The sequence below is a fragment of the Dendrobium catenatum genome, unplaced genomic scaffold (assembly GCF_001605985.2).
Source record: "Dendrobium catenatum unplaced genomic scaffold, ASM160598v2 fragScaff_scaffold_1089, whole genome shotgun sequence".
Classification (NCBI taxonomy): Eukaryota; Viridiplantae; Streptophyta; class Magnoliopsida; order Asparagales; family Orchidaceae; genus Dendrobium; species Dendrobium catenatum.
The window spans coordinates 1007621-1026672 of record NW_021319551.1 but is presented as its reverse complement, the minus strand read 5'-3'; the positions used below and the strand labels follow the sequence as shown (position 1 = coordinate 1026672).

General features: G+C 33.9%; 1 protein-coding gene across 1 annotated transcript; it reads right to left on the bottom strand.

The window, feature by feature from the left end:
- Positions 1-30: 30 nt before the first annotated feature.
- LOC110098296 lies at positions 31-17400 on the bottom strand. The gene is made up of 2 exons (XM_020825075.2): positions 17211-17400; positions 31-550 (listed from the first exon to the last, which is right to left on the bottom strand). Exon 2 carries the CDS (start codon positions 522-524, stop codon positions 243-245), a length of 282 nt encoding a protein of 93 aa, XP_020680734.1. The 5' UTR covers positions 525-550; positions 17211-17400; the 3' UTR covers positions 31-242.
- Positions 17401-19052: the final 1652 nt, after the last annotated feature.

The window sequence follows — 19052 nt, the reverse complement described above, 5'->3', positions numbered from 1 at the left end:
ACGTAGACAACAAAATGCACCAACAAGAAATAGGTGCCAAACATCATTACAATGACTTGAAATCAGAGTGTTTGGTGTTTTCCAAACAGTTTCTAATCAAATCTACTTTTAAACACTAGGCCCTCTTAAATACTCTCATCATGGCCACAAACACTGAGGAAAGTAGAAATCGTCATATACAAATGGCTGAGATGCTGGGGATCTAATGTTGTACTGAGCCTTCTGGTTCAAGACGGAGCAAATCAGCTCTCCAGAAGAAGTTCATCGAAATTCCAATCCCTCACAAGATCTCTTGTCACAGCACAGCTCCGCACGAGGCGTGGGGCTCCTGCCATGCCCTGGGCATTTGTGATGCTCGAGAGCGGGGCAACCTTTGCATTCCCTAACAGATTGTTGGTCGTCCGGGTCAGGCAGCTCACCATTGCAGTGCAGCGGCCTTCATTGTCTGCACTTGAGACAGAGTAGCTTCTTAAGGAATGTGTTGGGCTGTCTACGCTGCGGCACGCAAGGCACCCCAAACTCATGATTTGCTCAACTCACATGCAATGAACTTAATAAAGGAAATGTCACAAAATTAGAACAAATTAGACGATTAGCTAGCATAAAAGCATCAAAATAATTCATCCTAAAAACAGGTATGAAAGGCTTTTGCAATCATAAACCTAATATAGGAATAACTTTAGAAAGGAACATCAGTTTGAATAAATGAAAATCCTGAAAACAATTTTACTTGAAAGGTGAAGATTTGAAAAAAAGAAAGACACAAACACTGGGCGAATTATTAGGTCCGGTCACCGGACTTAAATCTGCGTCCTAAATCTGCGTCCGGAACCCATGCGCTTTTACTGAGCTTTTGATGTATTTTTGTAAAATGACAGTTAATACACAATTTTAATCGCATATTAGCTGCTTTTTTGTTGAATATTTGCAAAAATAAAGCAAAAGCGCAACAAATATCTCACTCATTGTGTATTTGGTGCCCTTTTGCTGCGCTTTCAAATACTCAGTAAAAGGGCAGCTAATAAAAGCGCATATTAGTTGTCCTTTTGCAAAAATACATCAAAAGCGCAGTAAAAATGCATGAAAAGTGCAAGATTCCGGACGCAGATTTAGGTCCGGTGACCAGACCTAATAATTCGCCCAAACACTGAGGTGTTCTAAATAGGCTAATTTTTTAAAAGGAGATTAATTAGTAATTAAATAAGGAGAAGGAACATTAAAGCATATAATATTTTTCTTCCTTAATTTTAAACATTTTGACAATTTTAGTAACCAAAGAAATAGTTCTATCAAATTACGAAGCACAACACAGGTTAAACAATCAACAATACAATGTCTTGAGATTACTAGCATTGGATCCCAATTTTACATTATTAAGAAGTTAAACCTTAAGGGGAGCATGTAAAGCATAACAAGAGCATTGCATTTCTTTAGAGCTGTTCTGTACCTAATGATTTCAAAGCCATAAACATAGTAAATTCACATTCTATATTCTACCAACTCCCTAATACGTGAGAGCTTTATATTATCCAAGGCACTAGTAATGGATTTGAAGTCAAGGATTCGAATGAGTTGATAGTTGTTTTGTGAATGACTTCCATATGATTATCTTATGTTAAGTCCTAGTTTATGAAAATATAATCATAGCACTTTTGTTTCATTGTAACCGTGTACTTCTCTGCTATGATGCATAGATACTTTTACTCAAAAAGGTATGAAGTGCCCGACAAGTATCAGACATAACAGGCATCCGACACACCTTTGAAATGTGTCAGATATGCCGATGACAGGTCGGATTAAAAAAATATATATTAAAGACAAATTTGACACGTGTCTTAAATATTTTATGATTTTTTAATATATTTCTTTTACTTCAATTTTTATTTATTTAAAAAATAAAAATTAAATTTCTTATTTTCTCTTCATAGCCTCAAACTCTTGCTTAGAAAATATTAAAAATTACTTTTTTTTCCTTTTAGATTTAAATGAGAATTTGTCGCCTTAGATGATTTGGTCACATAAAATGACAACCTTCTAATGACCCGGTTAGGAAAGTAGATGTATCATATTTGACTTATGTTAAGAAAGATAGAGGTAGACCTAAAAAGACTTAGATAGAAAATGTTAGAAATGACATTTTCTTATTAGATTTAAATGAGAATTTAACTCTTAACAAGTCACAATGGAGAAAAATGATTCATGTAGCTGACCATACAGTGGGATAAAGGCTTGATGTTGTTGTTGTTGTTGTTGTAGATTTAAATGAGATTTAACTTTTAATGGGGCATAATGGAGAAAAAAGATTAATGTAGATGACCCTGCATAGTGTTATAAAGGCTTGTTGTTGTTGTCATCATCGTCATATACATAGCTCCATATCAATCGCCCACACTCAATACTTCATTCCCCAAATATTTCCATTTTCATTCCTCTCTGTAGGATCGCGTCTAAGATCTCCCAACAATGTCCGATGTCAATTCAATATCAACATCTGATATCGTCACAAGATAAACATTTCAAAGCCACCTCAAAATCGATGTTTTCTTAACATTGACACTTGATGCCAGCAATTCACCCACAATCACGCCCCGCCCCATCTCGACATCTCATCTTTAATCAATGTATCTCAACATCAACGACCAACGTCGTTTCTACATTAACTATCAATGCTGCCTTAACATTGAAACTCGATGTCTATTGCACAACATCAATGCCCGACTTTCGATAGCAATCTATTCCCCTCTCGATGCTTGACACAGAACATTAATACCCGACTCTCAACATCCTAATATTAATCATTTTAACCACAAATCTTAGTTAAATGATTTATTATTTCTAAATTATTTTTAATATTATATATGGTCATTCAATTTTTATACACTGTTTTTAAGAGATAAAAATTATAATATAGTGTCTAACATGTATTTGTGTCCTATATTTTTAATCATTGATATGTCCCATGTCCATATCATGTTGTTTTTTATGTATGTGCATCATAGCTTCTCTATTGTTGCATTTAAAGTATGGCAAACATGAATCAAATTCTATTAAAAGCTAAGATGCTTCCTTATATAGTATCATGAAATGCCCATCCATCTAGGAATTTGCCAATTTCTTGAAATCAAATCAAATTTCAAGAAAAAAAAAATGAAAACTAAGTGGACTTGATCATGGGACTGCGGACCAATGTGAATAACATAAACAATTTTCATTTTGAGCAACACATTCCAAACCGAGTCTCAAAATTGGCTCAGCTCAACCAATCTAATGCAATTACATGTGCAAGTTGAGTTTTGGTAAAAGAGACTCCATGAGGATTGTTCTACCTGAAAATTTAATCTACACTACACCAACACCAATTGACTCAAGCCTGAATTTTATCTTAAAGACCTCCCTTCCACAAAATGCATCCATCACAAATGTTGCCCAATTCTATAAACAAGTGCAAAGTGACTTTTGGAGGTCTAAATTGTCTCAAATTTTACTAATATGAAAATAGTTTAATAACTGTTTTTGAAAAATTAGTAATTGATAAAATCATATTCTAAACAACTTGATTTCTTCTTCTTCACCAATAACGTGTGGATAGACCAAAAGCATGAAGCTCCCGCCAAGGGGAGTTTCAATAGGTGCTGATGTTTAGACTATTAATGTGATATCAACCTTGATGTGCAAATAAGAATATGGTAGAATCAAATTGTATCTAACCAGATCCCACAGGATATAATCTTTATTGACACAAACTATATTGAGAGACGAAATGATCCCTTAGTAGTAAAATGGATGGTGAGGACAAGTATACTCGTGTTTCATTCTGACATCACAGGGAAAAAAGGAACCCAGCTACCATCGCAATTGGAGACAGCGTGGTCCAGGAGTTACCACTCAGCATCCTGGAAGGTATTAGTAGTATGTAATGGGGTGTTAATGACTAAAATTAGGGTGTTATCATTTCATAATGCTGTAAACTGACTCTTTTGAATTAGTGTTTTAATATTGGTGAGACTAATGGTAGAAATAACTGTGATATTGATGAGGTGAAGTTGGGTTATTTAGTGTATCTTTGTGCTCTTAAGAAACACTCCATATTATTAGGATTTGAAAGAAGAATTCAAGTTGGCAAACTAGGTGAAAAGGCTTATGATTGCATCATTGAGCCAAGGGTATAACATCAATCACTCTGGTTCTGATTAGATGCCCCCGGAACTAAAGATGCATATTCATCTACTATCACAGTTAGTTCTAAACAGAAGCTACACCGGAAAATTAGTTTGGCAGAGCAATTAAAAATGGTTATTAAGTCAGTTCCTTAGATGATTTAGCACTATGTAAAAAAGCAAATCTATAGAAAATTAAAATTTAGCAAAACTATTTTCGACAAGCACAATGAGTCATTCAAACACCTTTTAATTTACCAGCTATTGATGAACAGATACAGGACCATGACAATTAGCAAAATGGTAGCATAAAGCTACAATTTCATCATCAGCAGCTTATCCTAACTATTTAGGGATAGCTTTTGAAATTACCATCTTTCATTCATTCCTAGTAAGTGTTGCATGGGGCATCATCTTCATTATTTACACATTTTCCTTCCTAATCTTCCACATTAATTGTGCACATCAGTTTTACTTCTACATCTTATATTCATTATTGTACATGCCCACATACTAACAATCTATTTTACATCACCAAATCTTCAATAGATGCCGCGCCCATTATCTCTCCAGTTTCTCAATCATGCATCTTGTGATGAAAATTTAAAAGTTCAGATTCATCAGAAGCATGAAAAGTCAGCTTTAAAAGGAGCAAGTGTAATTTACATTGTACTTTCTAATTTTCTTTTAGTTCTAATTAAGCATACCTATGATATTGATCCCATTAATAATGGGTTACGTTCTCCAATATTATAACTTCTCGCTTTATATTTGGTTAACTATTGCGAGGTTATCAATTCAATCGCTACTTGAGTAGCCTTGATTTTAGTTCTTAAGGTTTTCTATCTGTATATTACTTCATACAGTTTCCTAATAATATTTATTATGGTCTTTTGCTTAATATGGCTGATAGCTAGAGTCCTGAGATCTATATAGGAAGCCAATGATTGCTACGCTTCTGAATCAATACAAGAAGTTACTAATTGTAACAGTCCTGTAATATATGGTGGTTGATAATTTCTATAGTCCCAGTATCACTAGTTACTATAGCAATCGGGACCACCTCGTGTTTTTTCCATTTGCTCAAGTGGTGCCGGAATTAGAATTTGTAGTGTCCGACTGGATCTTAGGGATTTTGAGGAATTTTTTATTTTTGGTCCTTTGAGGCTATCCATACAGAGCCCATAAGCCATGCAGAAATTATTGTGAGCATTAAGTAATAAAATAAAATTATATTTTTTCATCAAATCTTTTTGTGTGCTGATAAAATGCGTGTTATTCAAATGCTTCGCATGTCTTGATCACTACCAAGGGCGGGCCTCCTATAGATATTAGGACCAAATTTTTCTTTTGGTGATTTCTATCATTATCTTTTGCTATTCATATTTTTAGTGGATGGCGTATGTGTATAATTAAAATTTTATCAAATGCTGATTGCTAGAGTCCTGAGATCAATATAGGAAGGCAATGATTGCTACGCTTCTGAATCAATACAAGAAGTTACTAATTGTAACAGTCCTGTAATATGTGGTGGTTGATAATTTCTATAGTTACAGGATCACTAGAAACTATAGCAATCGGGACCTCCTCGTGTTTTTGCCATTTGCTCAAGTGCTTCCGAATTAGAACTTGGTAGTGTCCAACTGGATCTTAGGGATTTTGAGGAATTTTTTATTTTTGGTCCTTTGAGGCTATCCATACAGAGCCCATAAGCCATGCAGAAATTATTTTTTCATCAATTCTTTCTTGTGTACTGATAAAATGCGTGTTATTCAAATGCTTCGCATGTCTTGACCACTACTAAGGGCGGGCCTCCTATAGATATTAGGGCTAAATTTTTCTTTTGTTGATTTCTATCATTATCTTTGCTATTAATTTTTTTAGTGGATGGCGTATGTGTATAGTTAAAATTTTATCAAATGTGATATTTCGAGTACCTTTTTGCATGAATCTTGATTTTTGCTAAATATTTATATATTTTTATTATTTTTCTTGCATAATTTTATATTTTGATGACTAATAAATTATTGTTTAAAATGAAAGAAATATGTTTATCATTTTTATATAAAAATTGACTACTCACTAAAGCTGGCAGTTGACGACCTGTGAATTATGGGTTTTTTTTTTTTTTTTTTTTTTTTTTTTTTTTTTTTTTTTTTGTGCTTTAATTATGTATCTCATCTTAAGATTAAGTTCTAGACCAGTAATTGTCATATATTAAATCAATATCAGAAAACGTCACTCAACAGTGGTGCGAATTATCAGGGTCAATCAAAAGATCACCTCGGACAAAACCAAATAAAATAATTACTAAAAGCATGACCAAAAAAGCTAAGGCATGAGCCAAGTTACAATTGATTTTAGCACTTTGGAAGTAATCAAATCTGCACACAAGAATTGCATAATGAATCAAGCCTTACTGAAGAGCTTATTCACAATACTATTCGAAGCTGAGAAACTCGCCATGAAAATCATGTAGATGCATCTACTTTTGATGGGAGAATAGATCTTATAGCTTTTCTGAATTGGATGCAACAAAAACAACAACAGTAACAACAACAACAAGCCTTTATGCCACTACATGGGGTCAAATAAATGAATTATTTTTCTCCATTATGTCCTATTAAGAGTCAAATTCTCATTGAAATCTAATAATAAAATATCATTTCTAATACTTTATAACCAAATCTTTTTACATCTATCTCTACCTTTCATCATATAGGATAGATCTAATACATCTACTCTCTTAACTAGGTCATTGGAAGGCTAAAATTTTATGTGACCAAACCATCTAAGGCGACTCTCTAATCTTATCTACTACTGAAGCTGCTTCAAACTTTTTCATGTATATACTTGTTTCGTAGTATGTCTGTAACTATAAACCACTCATCCACCTAAGCATCCTCATCTCTGTAACACTTAATTTTATGTTTCTCTTTTAATGTCCAACATATTGCATCATAAAGCATTTCAAATCTCACCACCATCTTATATAATTTTTGCTTAAATTTGATGGATACTTTTCTATAACACAAAAAGCCTGATGCATTTCTCCACTTCAACCATCCCACTTGAGTTTTACTAATAATATCCTTATCTATTTCACCATCACTTTGAACAATAGACTCATGATATCTAAAACATATACTCATTTTAGTGACTTGATCGCCCAAAGTTACAATCCCCCACTAGATCTATTACTATTGAAATTACACATCATGTATTCAGTTTTAGATTTATTCAAACGAAAACCTTTACTCTAAGGCTAACTTTTATAATTTAAGCTTTCCTTTAACTCCCTCACTAGTCTTGTCAGTTAGAAGAATATCATCAACAAAAAGTATACACCAACATGCATCATCTTACAAATGTCAAGTAAGAACATCCATGACTAAAGCAAACCATTGATGTAATTCAATTGAAATCGAAAAAAACTTGATCAAATCACCTTGTGTTTGGACACAAGTAATAGCTCCTAAATAAATACTCTTAATGACTTGAATATAAGCATTATTAACTCTTTTCTTTTCAAGAACTCTCCAGAGCACTCCTCTTGAAACTTTATCATATGCCCTCCCAATAAATTTATATCTTAGATAGCATACTTACCAGGCATGAATCTAAATTGATTTTGAGAAACCTTAGTATCAAATTGTAACTTATGCTCAATTACTTTGAATTGGATGATAGATAAAAATAATTTCTTTGATTGACAAATAATGTTGAAGTAAAAAGGTTGTTAAACTTACTACAGAGTAAAAATATACTAGATAAGTGTAGAAAGACAAAAGGAAAAATTGTGGTTTCAATTAGAACTAATTACTACATGGGCTGCATTGAAATTGTTGTCAAAAGAAAAGTACTTGCAGTTATCTATTGAGATCGATTGCTCGACTCATAAAACAAGCAACAAGGGTTGTAACTTAATACATGACAAAGTTTGAAGAATTGTTGTTACATTTTGAAATTAAGAAGTATTTAAAAAGAACACTTTATAGGTTTAGAATTATTATAAATTCTAAATATAAAAAGTGATAACAACATATAACAAACTAAAATTTTGTGTCTGAAGATAGCTATACTAGCATCAACAAATCGAAAGTAAAGTTCGTAGTTACTAGATCAATATCTAAACTTTTTTACTATGGCTTGTTTGGGATGCCACCAAATGCGCCATCATGAGAGTGATTAACCAGGTAGAAGCATGCATATTAATATTCGAGAAAAGTTAACAAGGATGATAAATAAGATGTTCATGAATTCAACAAGGAAAATAGTGATTCTAAACATGTTTATATTAAGAAATCTTTGAATGTTGTGTAATGCATTATTGCCACTTTAGGTTGAAATAAATTGTAATAGAATTTCAATCTTTCATGTGTACATTAAGGGTGGTGAAAAACTTTGTAAACTGAATATTAATTGTAAAATGAATGTTGTTGTCAAGTTAGATCTAGAATATGACTTAAAAATTGAACTGCACCCACATCTTACAATGTATAGCTTGGCTAGATATAACTACAATTTTTTGTAACTCGAAAATGTGTGATTTCCATTCAACTTGCTACCTAAAACAATACAATTTGGTGTGACATCTTCTACACGGATGCTTAGGCAGACCTTGATTATATGATTTAAATGTGCGCATTTTGGAAAGTCCAATACATATGCATTTAAGATCAACAATAGGAGGATAGTTCTGAAACCTTCCAAACCTAAAAATTCTCCCGCTTAAAAAAAAAATCAAATGTTATTAGAACTAAAGAAACACTTTCATATCTTGACTCAACATGCTTTTAAAAAGGAGACTTAGTTGAAGGAGTAATTTATGCCTTAATAGTTGTCAAATTGAACTGAAATATAATAGGAAGTACATGAATGTATAGGGATGTTAATCAATTGTTATATGAATTTAAGGAACTATGCCTTAATGAACTATGAATTTCCACCACTTATGAATGTACAACATATGAATTCATTTTTGGATCACCATTACCTAATTTACAATATTTTAGAATGAATCCTACCAAACATATTGAACTTAAAAAACAAGTAGATGAATTGCTTAGGAAAGGTTATATTGGGGAAAATATGAGTTCGAGTGTTGTGACTACATTACTTACACTTATAAAGGACTGAGAGTAAAAAATTATGTGTGTATAGTCCGATTAATATAATAATTATCAAATATCAATTCCCCATAATAGAACTAGATGATACACTAGCTATATGATAATTGGGGCAATGATTTTCTCAAAAATTAACGAGTAATGGCATTAAGTAATGGTGAGAGAAGGGGTGGATAGAACAATGCTTTTAAGACAAAGATCGTTAGTATAAATGATTATTGATATCTTTTATATTAACAAATTCCTCAAGTATTTTCATGAGAAACTTGAACCACATTCAACAACCTTTATATGAATTTTTATTGTATACTTTGACAACAATCTAATTTACAACAAAGCTAGAGAGAAGAACATCTAGTACATCTTAGGAAAGACTTCAGAAATTTGCAAATTGATAAATTGTATCCAAATTTGATAAGTGTCATATTTTTTAGATTTGAAAGTCCAATGAATTATTTGTTAACCTTGATAAGGTTAATGTGCTTAAAGGATGGCCAATACTAACCAAAATTCATGATTTTCCAAGTTTTTATGATCTAGCTATATTATATCAAAGATTCACCTAGAGATTTAGTACTACAACAACAACATCATCAAACCTTTATCCCAGTACATAAGGTCGGCTACATGAATCCTTTTTCTCCATTGTGACCTATTAAGAGTCAAAATCTCATTTAAATCTAATAAATAAATGTCATTTCTAATATTTTCTAACTAAGTTTTTTTTTAAGGTTTACCTCTACCTTTTTTTAACATAGACCAAATCTAATACATCTACTCTACTAACAGGGTCGTCAGAAGGCCGCAGTTCATCTACTTTGCTAACAGGGTCATCAGAAGGTTGTCGTTTTACATAACCAAACCTTCTAAGACGACTCTCTCTAATCTATGCTCATTTCAGCTAGAGATTTAGTAACGGCACAATTTTTTATTGAGTTAAGCTTGACAATCAATAGCTTACTTCAGTGAGAAGCTGACGAAGCCAAACAAAAATACTCTAATTATAACAAATAATTTTTTTGTTATTATATAATCGCTTTGATATTAGAGGCATTAGTTGTTGCCCAAGGGATGTGACTACATTTGAATCATCTGGCATTAAAATACTTACACTGCTGAAAATGTATGGCATAAGCATGTTAAATAAATTCAATTCTATAGGAATACACATTTTTGCTAAAATATTGCATGGACATATAGGATTATTGTAATCTTACACACAATGTAACTAAAGTGACCGATTTCGATAACATTAAAAATGATTATGCCAACTATGAGGACTTTAATGATATATATTAATTTAACTGTTAGACCAGCCGGTCCACGCGGGACTAGCCCAGGCGCGAATGAGGCGGAATTTCTCCACCTCCTGTTTTAGCTGCACGAGCCGCAAGATCCACGGGAGCCAATTTGGAAGGATTTTTAGGGAATTATGAGGGAAATTTGAATGTAGGGACAGTTTAGATATTTCCTTTTGAATGGTATGCATTAAATATCTTGTTTTCCTGGGGTTAGGGCATCTTGAATTTGGCAAATTTTGGGATCTCTTAGGTTTAGGTTTTGGGCTCTAGATTCGTCTAGAGATTGGGAAAGATTGATTCTCCTCTCGAACAAAGGATCACTTGTATCTTGTTGTTTTCTTCCGATCTATTTGATTCTTGCAATAAAATTACTATTTTTTTAGTTTTCTTTTGGAATTTTGAAGAGTTTCTCGCTAATTTTCTAAAATTGATAAGATTTATTTGAAATCTTCAAGTGTTTCCTATCAAATTGGTATCAGAGCAAGTCTTGGGATCATCATGGGTTGATAGTCTTGGGATCATCAGGGGTTGATTTCCTGTAATTTTAGCAGCAAATTTTCATCTGAGGAAGGAACGTCTGCTGATTTTTGGAGCGAAATCAAACATTTTTTTTGGCGACCAAGAAGGTAGATGCGCTGGAGAAACGTTTGGAAGAGGAGATGAATCAGATAAAGACGGCGGTGGAGGACAGAATTTTCTCCATGGAAGGGCAAGTAGCTAATTTACGAGATATCATGAAGAAGATGTTGGAAATCCACAACTAATTGGCAGCTTCATTGGAGAAAGGACTAGAATGAAAGAATACGAATTCTAAATTTCGTAAGGACAAAGATGAGGTGGAAATCGTAGAGGGAGAAGGGATAATACCCCATCTGGAGCCTTTCCAGAGAGAGGATAGAGGAGGTAGGCTTGGGGAAAGGCATGGGTATGGAGGGCAGGAGCAAATGGGTGCTGATTGGGAATGTCGGGAGGAATATTATGGCCGTCGAGGGGCAGAATTTGAAGAAAGGAGAGGGGAATTTGAAGGGGGTTTGGGTTATGAAAGGGCAAGGGAAGACCGGGAGACGTGGGGAGGACCAAGCACTTGGGAGAGGGGAAGCTATGGAGGAATAAGGGGAAACGGGGGAGATCACAAGGTGAGGAAGCTGAAGATACCTATATTTAAGATTGATAGGTATTTGGTCGTCAATGGGTTAACGGAAGAGGAGAAATTGGCAGCAGCAAGCCTATGTCTAAAGGGGAATGCATTATCATGGTACCAATGACGAGACCAGAGGAGGCCTATAAGGAGCTGGAGAGCATTCAAAGATTGTTTATTAGAACGTTTCCAAAATGACGGGGGATGAGACTTCCATGAGAAGTTTTTCGCACTGGTGCGGGATGGAATAGTGGCAGACTATCGGGAGCAGTTCAAACACCTGACCAGTCATAGTCTGCTTTGGGGGGGGGGGGGACTTCATGAAGGGGCTTAAGGCAAAAATCCAAGCGGCAATGAAAGTCATGATGCCTTGTGAGTTGGTAGAGGCTATGAAATTGGCCCAATTGGTGGAAAATCAAAAGAATCTAGAGAGGAGAGCCAAGAGTGGCAGCTCAGGAGGCACTTACAAGATGATGACTACTCATTTAGCACCCAGGGGTCCGACATCAGGAGAATTTCATGAGACCGCCAAGGAGAAGCCAGTAAAAGGAGGAAGTGGGGAAAATTTTAAGAGGCTAATAGAGAAGGAGATACAGGAGAAGAGGAAAAAGTGGTTATATTTCTAGTGTGATAAGAAGTATACTCCAGGGTACAGGTGTAGCGATCGAACTCTTCAGGTTCTCACCGTCTGTGATGACGAGAAAACTGAGGGAGGTGAGAGAGAGATGGATGACAAGCTGCATCTGGATGTGGTGGAAGTCCCCCTGAATTCAGTTGTAGGATTCACTTCGAATCATACGATGAAGGTGAAGGGGAAAATAACAAGCATGGAGATGGTAGTATTGATTGATAGTGGGGCTACCCATAATTTCATTTCCACTCAGGTCGTCAATCAACTAAGAGTGAAATTGGTGGACACCAGTTATTATGGGGTGATGATGGGTACATGGAAGGTGGAGAAAGGCTATGGGATCTGTAGAGGAGTGATGTTGACCATCCAGGGGATTCAGGTAAGGGAGAATTTTCTCCCACTAGAGTTAGGAAGTACTGATATCATCATGGGGATGAAGTGGATGCAAATCTTGGGGGAAACCAAGGATAATTGGGGAGCACTCACGATAGAATAAAGGGTGGATGGGAGACAGGTGGTTATAAGGGGAGATGCAGAGCTATCCAAAGCCATGGACCATGATAACACTTAAGACCATGGTTAGGAGCATATAAGAGGTGGGAGAAGATTATCTGGTGGGACTACATAAGCTGGATGTGATCAGGATAAAGGAGGGAGGGATGTTTCTCTTTCAGTGCAGCCCTTGATTCAACAATTTGGTGAGGTTTTTTGGCCATCTCAAGGATGGCCACCTCCACGAGAACATGAGCATATCTCCACCTTGAGGACAAGGTGGATCTTTGGAAGGGGAGTATTGTTAGACCGATCCAGCAGGTCCACGTGGGAGTGTCCCAGGTGCGAATGAGGAGAAACTTCTCCATCTCCTGCTCTAGCCGCACGAGCCGCAAGATCCACGGAAGCAAATTTGGAAGGATTTTTTAGGGAGTTAGGAGGGAAATTTGAATATAGGGACTGTTAGAGATTTCCTTTTAAATGGTAGCATTAAATATCTTGTTTTCCTAGGGTTAGGGCATCTTGAATTTAGCCGATTTTGGGATCTCTTAGGTTTAGGTTTTGGGCTCTAGATTCTTCTAGAGATTTGGAGAGGTCGATCATCCTCTCGAATAGAGGATCACTTCTATCTTGTTGTTTTCTTCCGATCTATTTGATTCTTGCAATAAAATTACTATTTTTCTAGTTTTCTTTTGTAGTTTTGAAGAGTTTCTTGCTGATTTTTTGAAATTGATAGGATTTGCTTGAAATCTTCAAGTGTTTTCTATCATTAACTTGATATCTCACCTTTGCTTAGTAAGAATTTCATGATTACAAATGGCTTTCTTTTTATGGAAAATCAACTTTGCATGCCTGATTCACTTTACAAGATTTTCTTATCTTAGACATATGCTGGTGGTGTTGTACGACATTTTGATTGAGATAAAATTATGCCCATTATTGAGGATAAGTATTAGTGGTGTAGCCTAGAACATGAAGTTGCATATCAGAATGCAGAATGTGCAAAAGGTTCAAGGAAAAGAATGGGCTTTGCACGCTATTACCTATTCCATATAAACATTGTGAAAATATCAGCAAAGACTTTGTTCTAGGATTACCACAAACATTAAAACAAAATATGATTCTACTTTGCAACAGTTGATCGTTTTTAAAAAACGGTTCATTTCATTCCATTTTGAAATTTCAAATGCATTTCACATAGAAAAATTATACATTAATGAAGTGATTAAACTGCATGGATTACGTAAAACTATTGTGTTTGATAGACACGTTAAGTTCATGAGCTACTCTTGAAAAACCATATGGAAGAAAGTGCAAACCCAATTAAAGTTTTCAACTATTTATAACCCCCAAGTTAATAGGAGTTTGGGGATCTATTACAGAATATAATTAAAGAACATGAATCTGGTTAGAATTTAATACGAGTCAATGACTGAATTGGCATATAATTCTTTTGTTAATAGGTCTACAAGTATTAATCCATTTGAAATTGTCATAGGATACATTTTTGAAAACAAATAGATATTGTTGAACTTCCTGCTGAATCTAGACCTAATCAATTTGCACAATGATTGGTGGCATATGCATGCTCTACATGAAGATATTTGTAGAAAATCAACTGATAATAATAATTATTATAAGTTTAATAACGCAAACAAAAGTCAAGCTATGTGATAACATAATGGTGCATCTAATGCTAAAATAATTCCTTAAAGGGAATTTAAGAAATTAACAACAAGAAAGGTCAGCCCATATAAAATCTTGCACCGCATTGGACAAATGATTATAAACTATATATCCCTGGAAGCACTAATATTAGTTCAAACTTCAACACATCTGATTTAACATATTTCATCAATATATATCTGCATTGCTACTTTATATCCAACACTATATCAGACAAGTCTACTAGCTTTGTTCTTGAAGCTACCATAGAAGATGGGATTAGCATGGCATATCTTCATATGACTCACGGATTACTCAACAAGAAGCATAACAGTTCTGCCCATACTTGAACACATGCTTAATTTGTCCAGAATAATTTTTTTAACCAAGCAGAATTAATGAGAATTTGAAATTATATACTCTGCATAATCACATAAGATAAAAATTCAGAAGAGGAGTAATTTGCATTGTCTTTCTTTCAGTTTGCATTGCTTTTTTTTTCTTTTTTTTTTATTTTCATTGTATGTTAAAGTATGCCTATGATGTTGATCCGATTGAGATGAATTGTGTTATCTAATATTCTAACTTCCTCTTATGCTTGATTAATTGTTGTGAGCATCCCAATTTAATTAGCATATTGACTAGTCTTAATTTTAGCTTTTTAAGGGTTCTTTCTATATATTGCGTCCTACATTTTCTTTTTATTATTCCTGTCATATGGTTGGTTTTTACTTCTGCTGATTGTTGCAACCTTGGAATCAATAAAAAAGTTGTTGATTGTTAAAGTCCTGAAGCCATATATTGTATTTGCTAATTGCTACTGTTCTAGGATCGATGATTGCTATAACAACAAGGGTCACCTCATAATTTCTCTTGTATGGATGTATACATATGGAAATTATGAAAAGTATAATTGATTCCTATTGTTAAGTGCCGGTAGACTTGGAGCATACAATTTTTTATTGGATCTTAGGGGATTCTGAAGATTTTATTTTGATTCCCTTATTGGCTATTATAGGACCCCTGAGGTATGTAAAAAATTATTGAACACTAAGTATTAAAATAAAGTTTAAATTTTTCTTCAATTATTATGTGTGTGCTAGTTGGAAGTATATTTTTCGAGCTCTTCACAAGCCTTGAGACGAGTCTCCTTGTAATATTGTGAGATCTAGACCTTTCTTTTGAGTAATTTATATCACTGTTCTTGCTACAAATTTATTTATTGGTCAGTGTGTATGCGTTATTAAAATTTTATCAAGTACAATACATCTAGGATTCCTTTCATAGCGCAAATCTTATCATTATTGAAACATTATATTCCCACTATTATTTATGAAATTTCAGATTTGGTGAACATTAAAAATTCAAAAACCTATTCACTGTTTTTACAACAAAAGTGAATAATTTTTGTTAAAAATGAGAGTTTGTAACCCGCAGATTGTGATTTTTTTGCATTTTTATTATTCATCTCATACTAAGTTGTATTAAAAAATCTTAGATCCTCATACATCCTACATCTCCTTGACTCTTTATAATATTCTCTTTTTATATAGAATTCACAAGCACTTTTCCATTTTCATTACCCAACCATTTGAGAAGTGATATACTCATGTATTCTTCATTTTTTTTTACAATAAATCCAATATACTTCAATCTATCACATATAAGTATCTCTTAATCTTCTACCAATATTGATGAGCAACTTTTGATATCATATAAACTAAATTTTCACATCAAATGCTCATACTTTTATATCATATAAGCTAAAATAAATCCAACATACTTAAATCTGTCAAATATGAGTATCTCTTAATCTTCTACCAATATTGATGAGTAACTTTTAATACCATATAAACTAAAATTTCACATCAAATGCTCATAATCCTCGCCTTTCTCCCCCTTTCACTCCTACCCAAATTACCAAAATCCTTGACTTCAAAGTGAGGAAGTTGCGATCGGAGGTAGCTGAATAAGGCATCCATGGGAACATTGGCCAGTGAAGGAGAGAGGAGTAAGGATATAGGAGGTATGTGAGAGTTTGTGTCCAAACTGCAATAGGGAGATTGTGCCAAACATGTAAGTGGCTAAATCTGCTAAATCCGTCAAATTAAAGGATATGTGATTCCCAGCAAAATGGATGTGAAACAGGATTTAGAAAAAAGTAGTAGGATTTATTTTGATTGTTTGAACCATTTGGCAGGATGTACCGTAAATCTTGCTTAAATCTTACATAAATCCAGCTACCAAACAGACCATTAGGGCACTATACTATTGCCCTTAACAGTTTATGTGCAGTAAATAATTAAAGAAGACTTTAAATCTCCCTTCAGTTTTTTTTTTTTTCCTGATCCTAGTCACATTCAAACACATCAATATCCTACATCACCAAATCCCCGAACAATGTGCATTAACAGAAATGCCATCATAAAGCAGAATACAAATTCATCAAACAAGACCCGCTTATCGCCCTAATCAACTGCATCCAGATCTGATACCTCAAGAAACAAAAAAAAAAGGCCACAAACAGAAGAAATCTAGTTTCTGATTAAATCCCAACCTTATCAATCTTAAGAACCAAGAAACATAGAATCTTTAAACCCACTGAACGTATTCCATGCAGTTCCAACAAAATAATCGAAACCTAGAACCAAAGATAAGATAAAAGAAAGGCTGAAAACAAACATATCGAAAGCTGACCTGTTTTAGGACTGACGAACCGGCCTCGATTTGGTAAAGTGGTCGGTGGCGGGTGATCTGATGAAGGTGGACTCGTCAACTTTATAGATAAGAGAGATCTTATTAGCAGATTAGCAGAGGACGGGTAATCAACGGGGACCTCGAATCACACGAGGAAGCAGAAGATGGCCACACCGGCGATTGTGTAGCCGTCCCTGTTTCCAGCGCCACATGGTTTCAACTGCAGCGTACTTGCTGCCCGAAGTGTGGGCCCGACCGGTTGAATCATTCCAGCGGTTAAAGTTTAATAACTATATATATATATATATATAATTTAATTATTTGCTTTGGAAGAAAGCCCATTTGGTTTAGAGATAGAATGTGAAAGTCATACATGAAAAAATTAAAGTATCTCTAGTAAGAGAAATATTAGAGAAAGTCTTCTGAGATGATTTGATTATATAAAATATTGGCCTTCTGATAATTCTGTTCGAAGAATAAGATTTATTTGGGATAATTTTTTTGTTGTTTTCAAAAATAACTTTTTGGTATTAAAATTTTTTTTAATAAAACATTATTTTAGAAGTCATTAAAAAAGTTATTCCAAACAAAACATAATGCAATAGATCCAATCAATATTAAGAAAGGTAGAAATCGACATAAAAAGATTTAATTATAAAATGTTAAAAATTAACTACTTTATATTAGATTTTAAATAAAAATTTAACTCTTAATGTGATATATTGAAGAAAAAGAATTCATGTGATATGCCTCATATTTTGGAGAAATTATTCAGTGCGTACACCAAATGGTTCGGAGACCAACCAAAATACTTCACGTCACTCGATACACAGCGGTATTGAGCACCAATACAAAGCAAAAAATAAGTGAAGTGGTGCATTCTTTTTTGGTCTCTGAACGCCACCCAGTGTCCGCACAGAGTAATTTTTCTATATATTGGGATATTCTGTTGTTGTTGCTCCTGCTTTGGAAGAAAGTCCATTTGGTACAAAATTGGAAAAAATAAGCATAAATTTTAACCGGATAATTTGTAATGGGTCAAGTTCAAGAAAATGGGCAAATATTTGAAATACCCAAATATTTGTTAGTTGCTCTAAACCTGGCCCACAAACAACTCGAACTGACTCAAAAACTCATTTTAATTAAAAAAATATTTGTATTAGTCTATTAATCATAAATTTTACATTAATTGATAAAAATAAGATGATTATACTAATAAATAAAACAAAATATGAAAAAAAAAAAAACATGTTAATTTGATCAAACTTAGGTTGATGAGTCAACCTGAACTCTGCCCATTTAATAAATTGTTCAAAATACTTGACTTGAATCCAACCTGCTTATCAAATGGGTCAAACTGAGCCCAAATATTTTGGAGTTGAATAGGGTTGGCCAGCCCGATCATTTTTTGGCACTCCTAATCATTTTTTGCTTTTTCTTAGAAAATACAAAATATTTTTGTATTTCTAATGAAAATATGAAATCCTTTTGCATTTCTGAGAATATAAATTTGTTTTACATTTTCATTAGAAAACAAAAAAAAATTATTTACTCTTCCTTAAATTAAATTTAAATTGATTTTCTTTTACATAATTATAGTTAATATTTGCTTCTTTCTAAAAATTTGACATAAATAAATTGCTTAAGAATATCTTAAACATAATTTGTGATTTGTGAGGATAAACTTAATTTGTTGATTTGGATTTGTTGGTGGGCTATTAGATTGCTGATGTGAGGCTAGTTAAGGGTGTGAATGAGTCGAGCCAAGCTCGAGTCATATCTAATTGGAGCTTGGCTCGTCAACCAAATCATAAGTTCAAGCACAATTTTGACCCGTAGTGG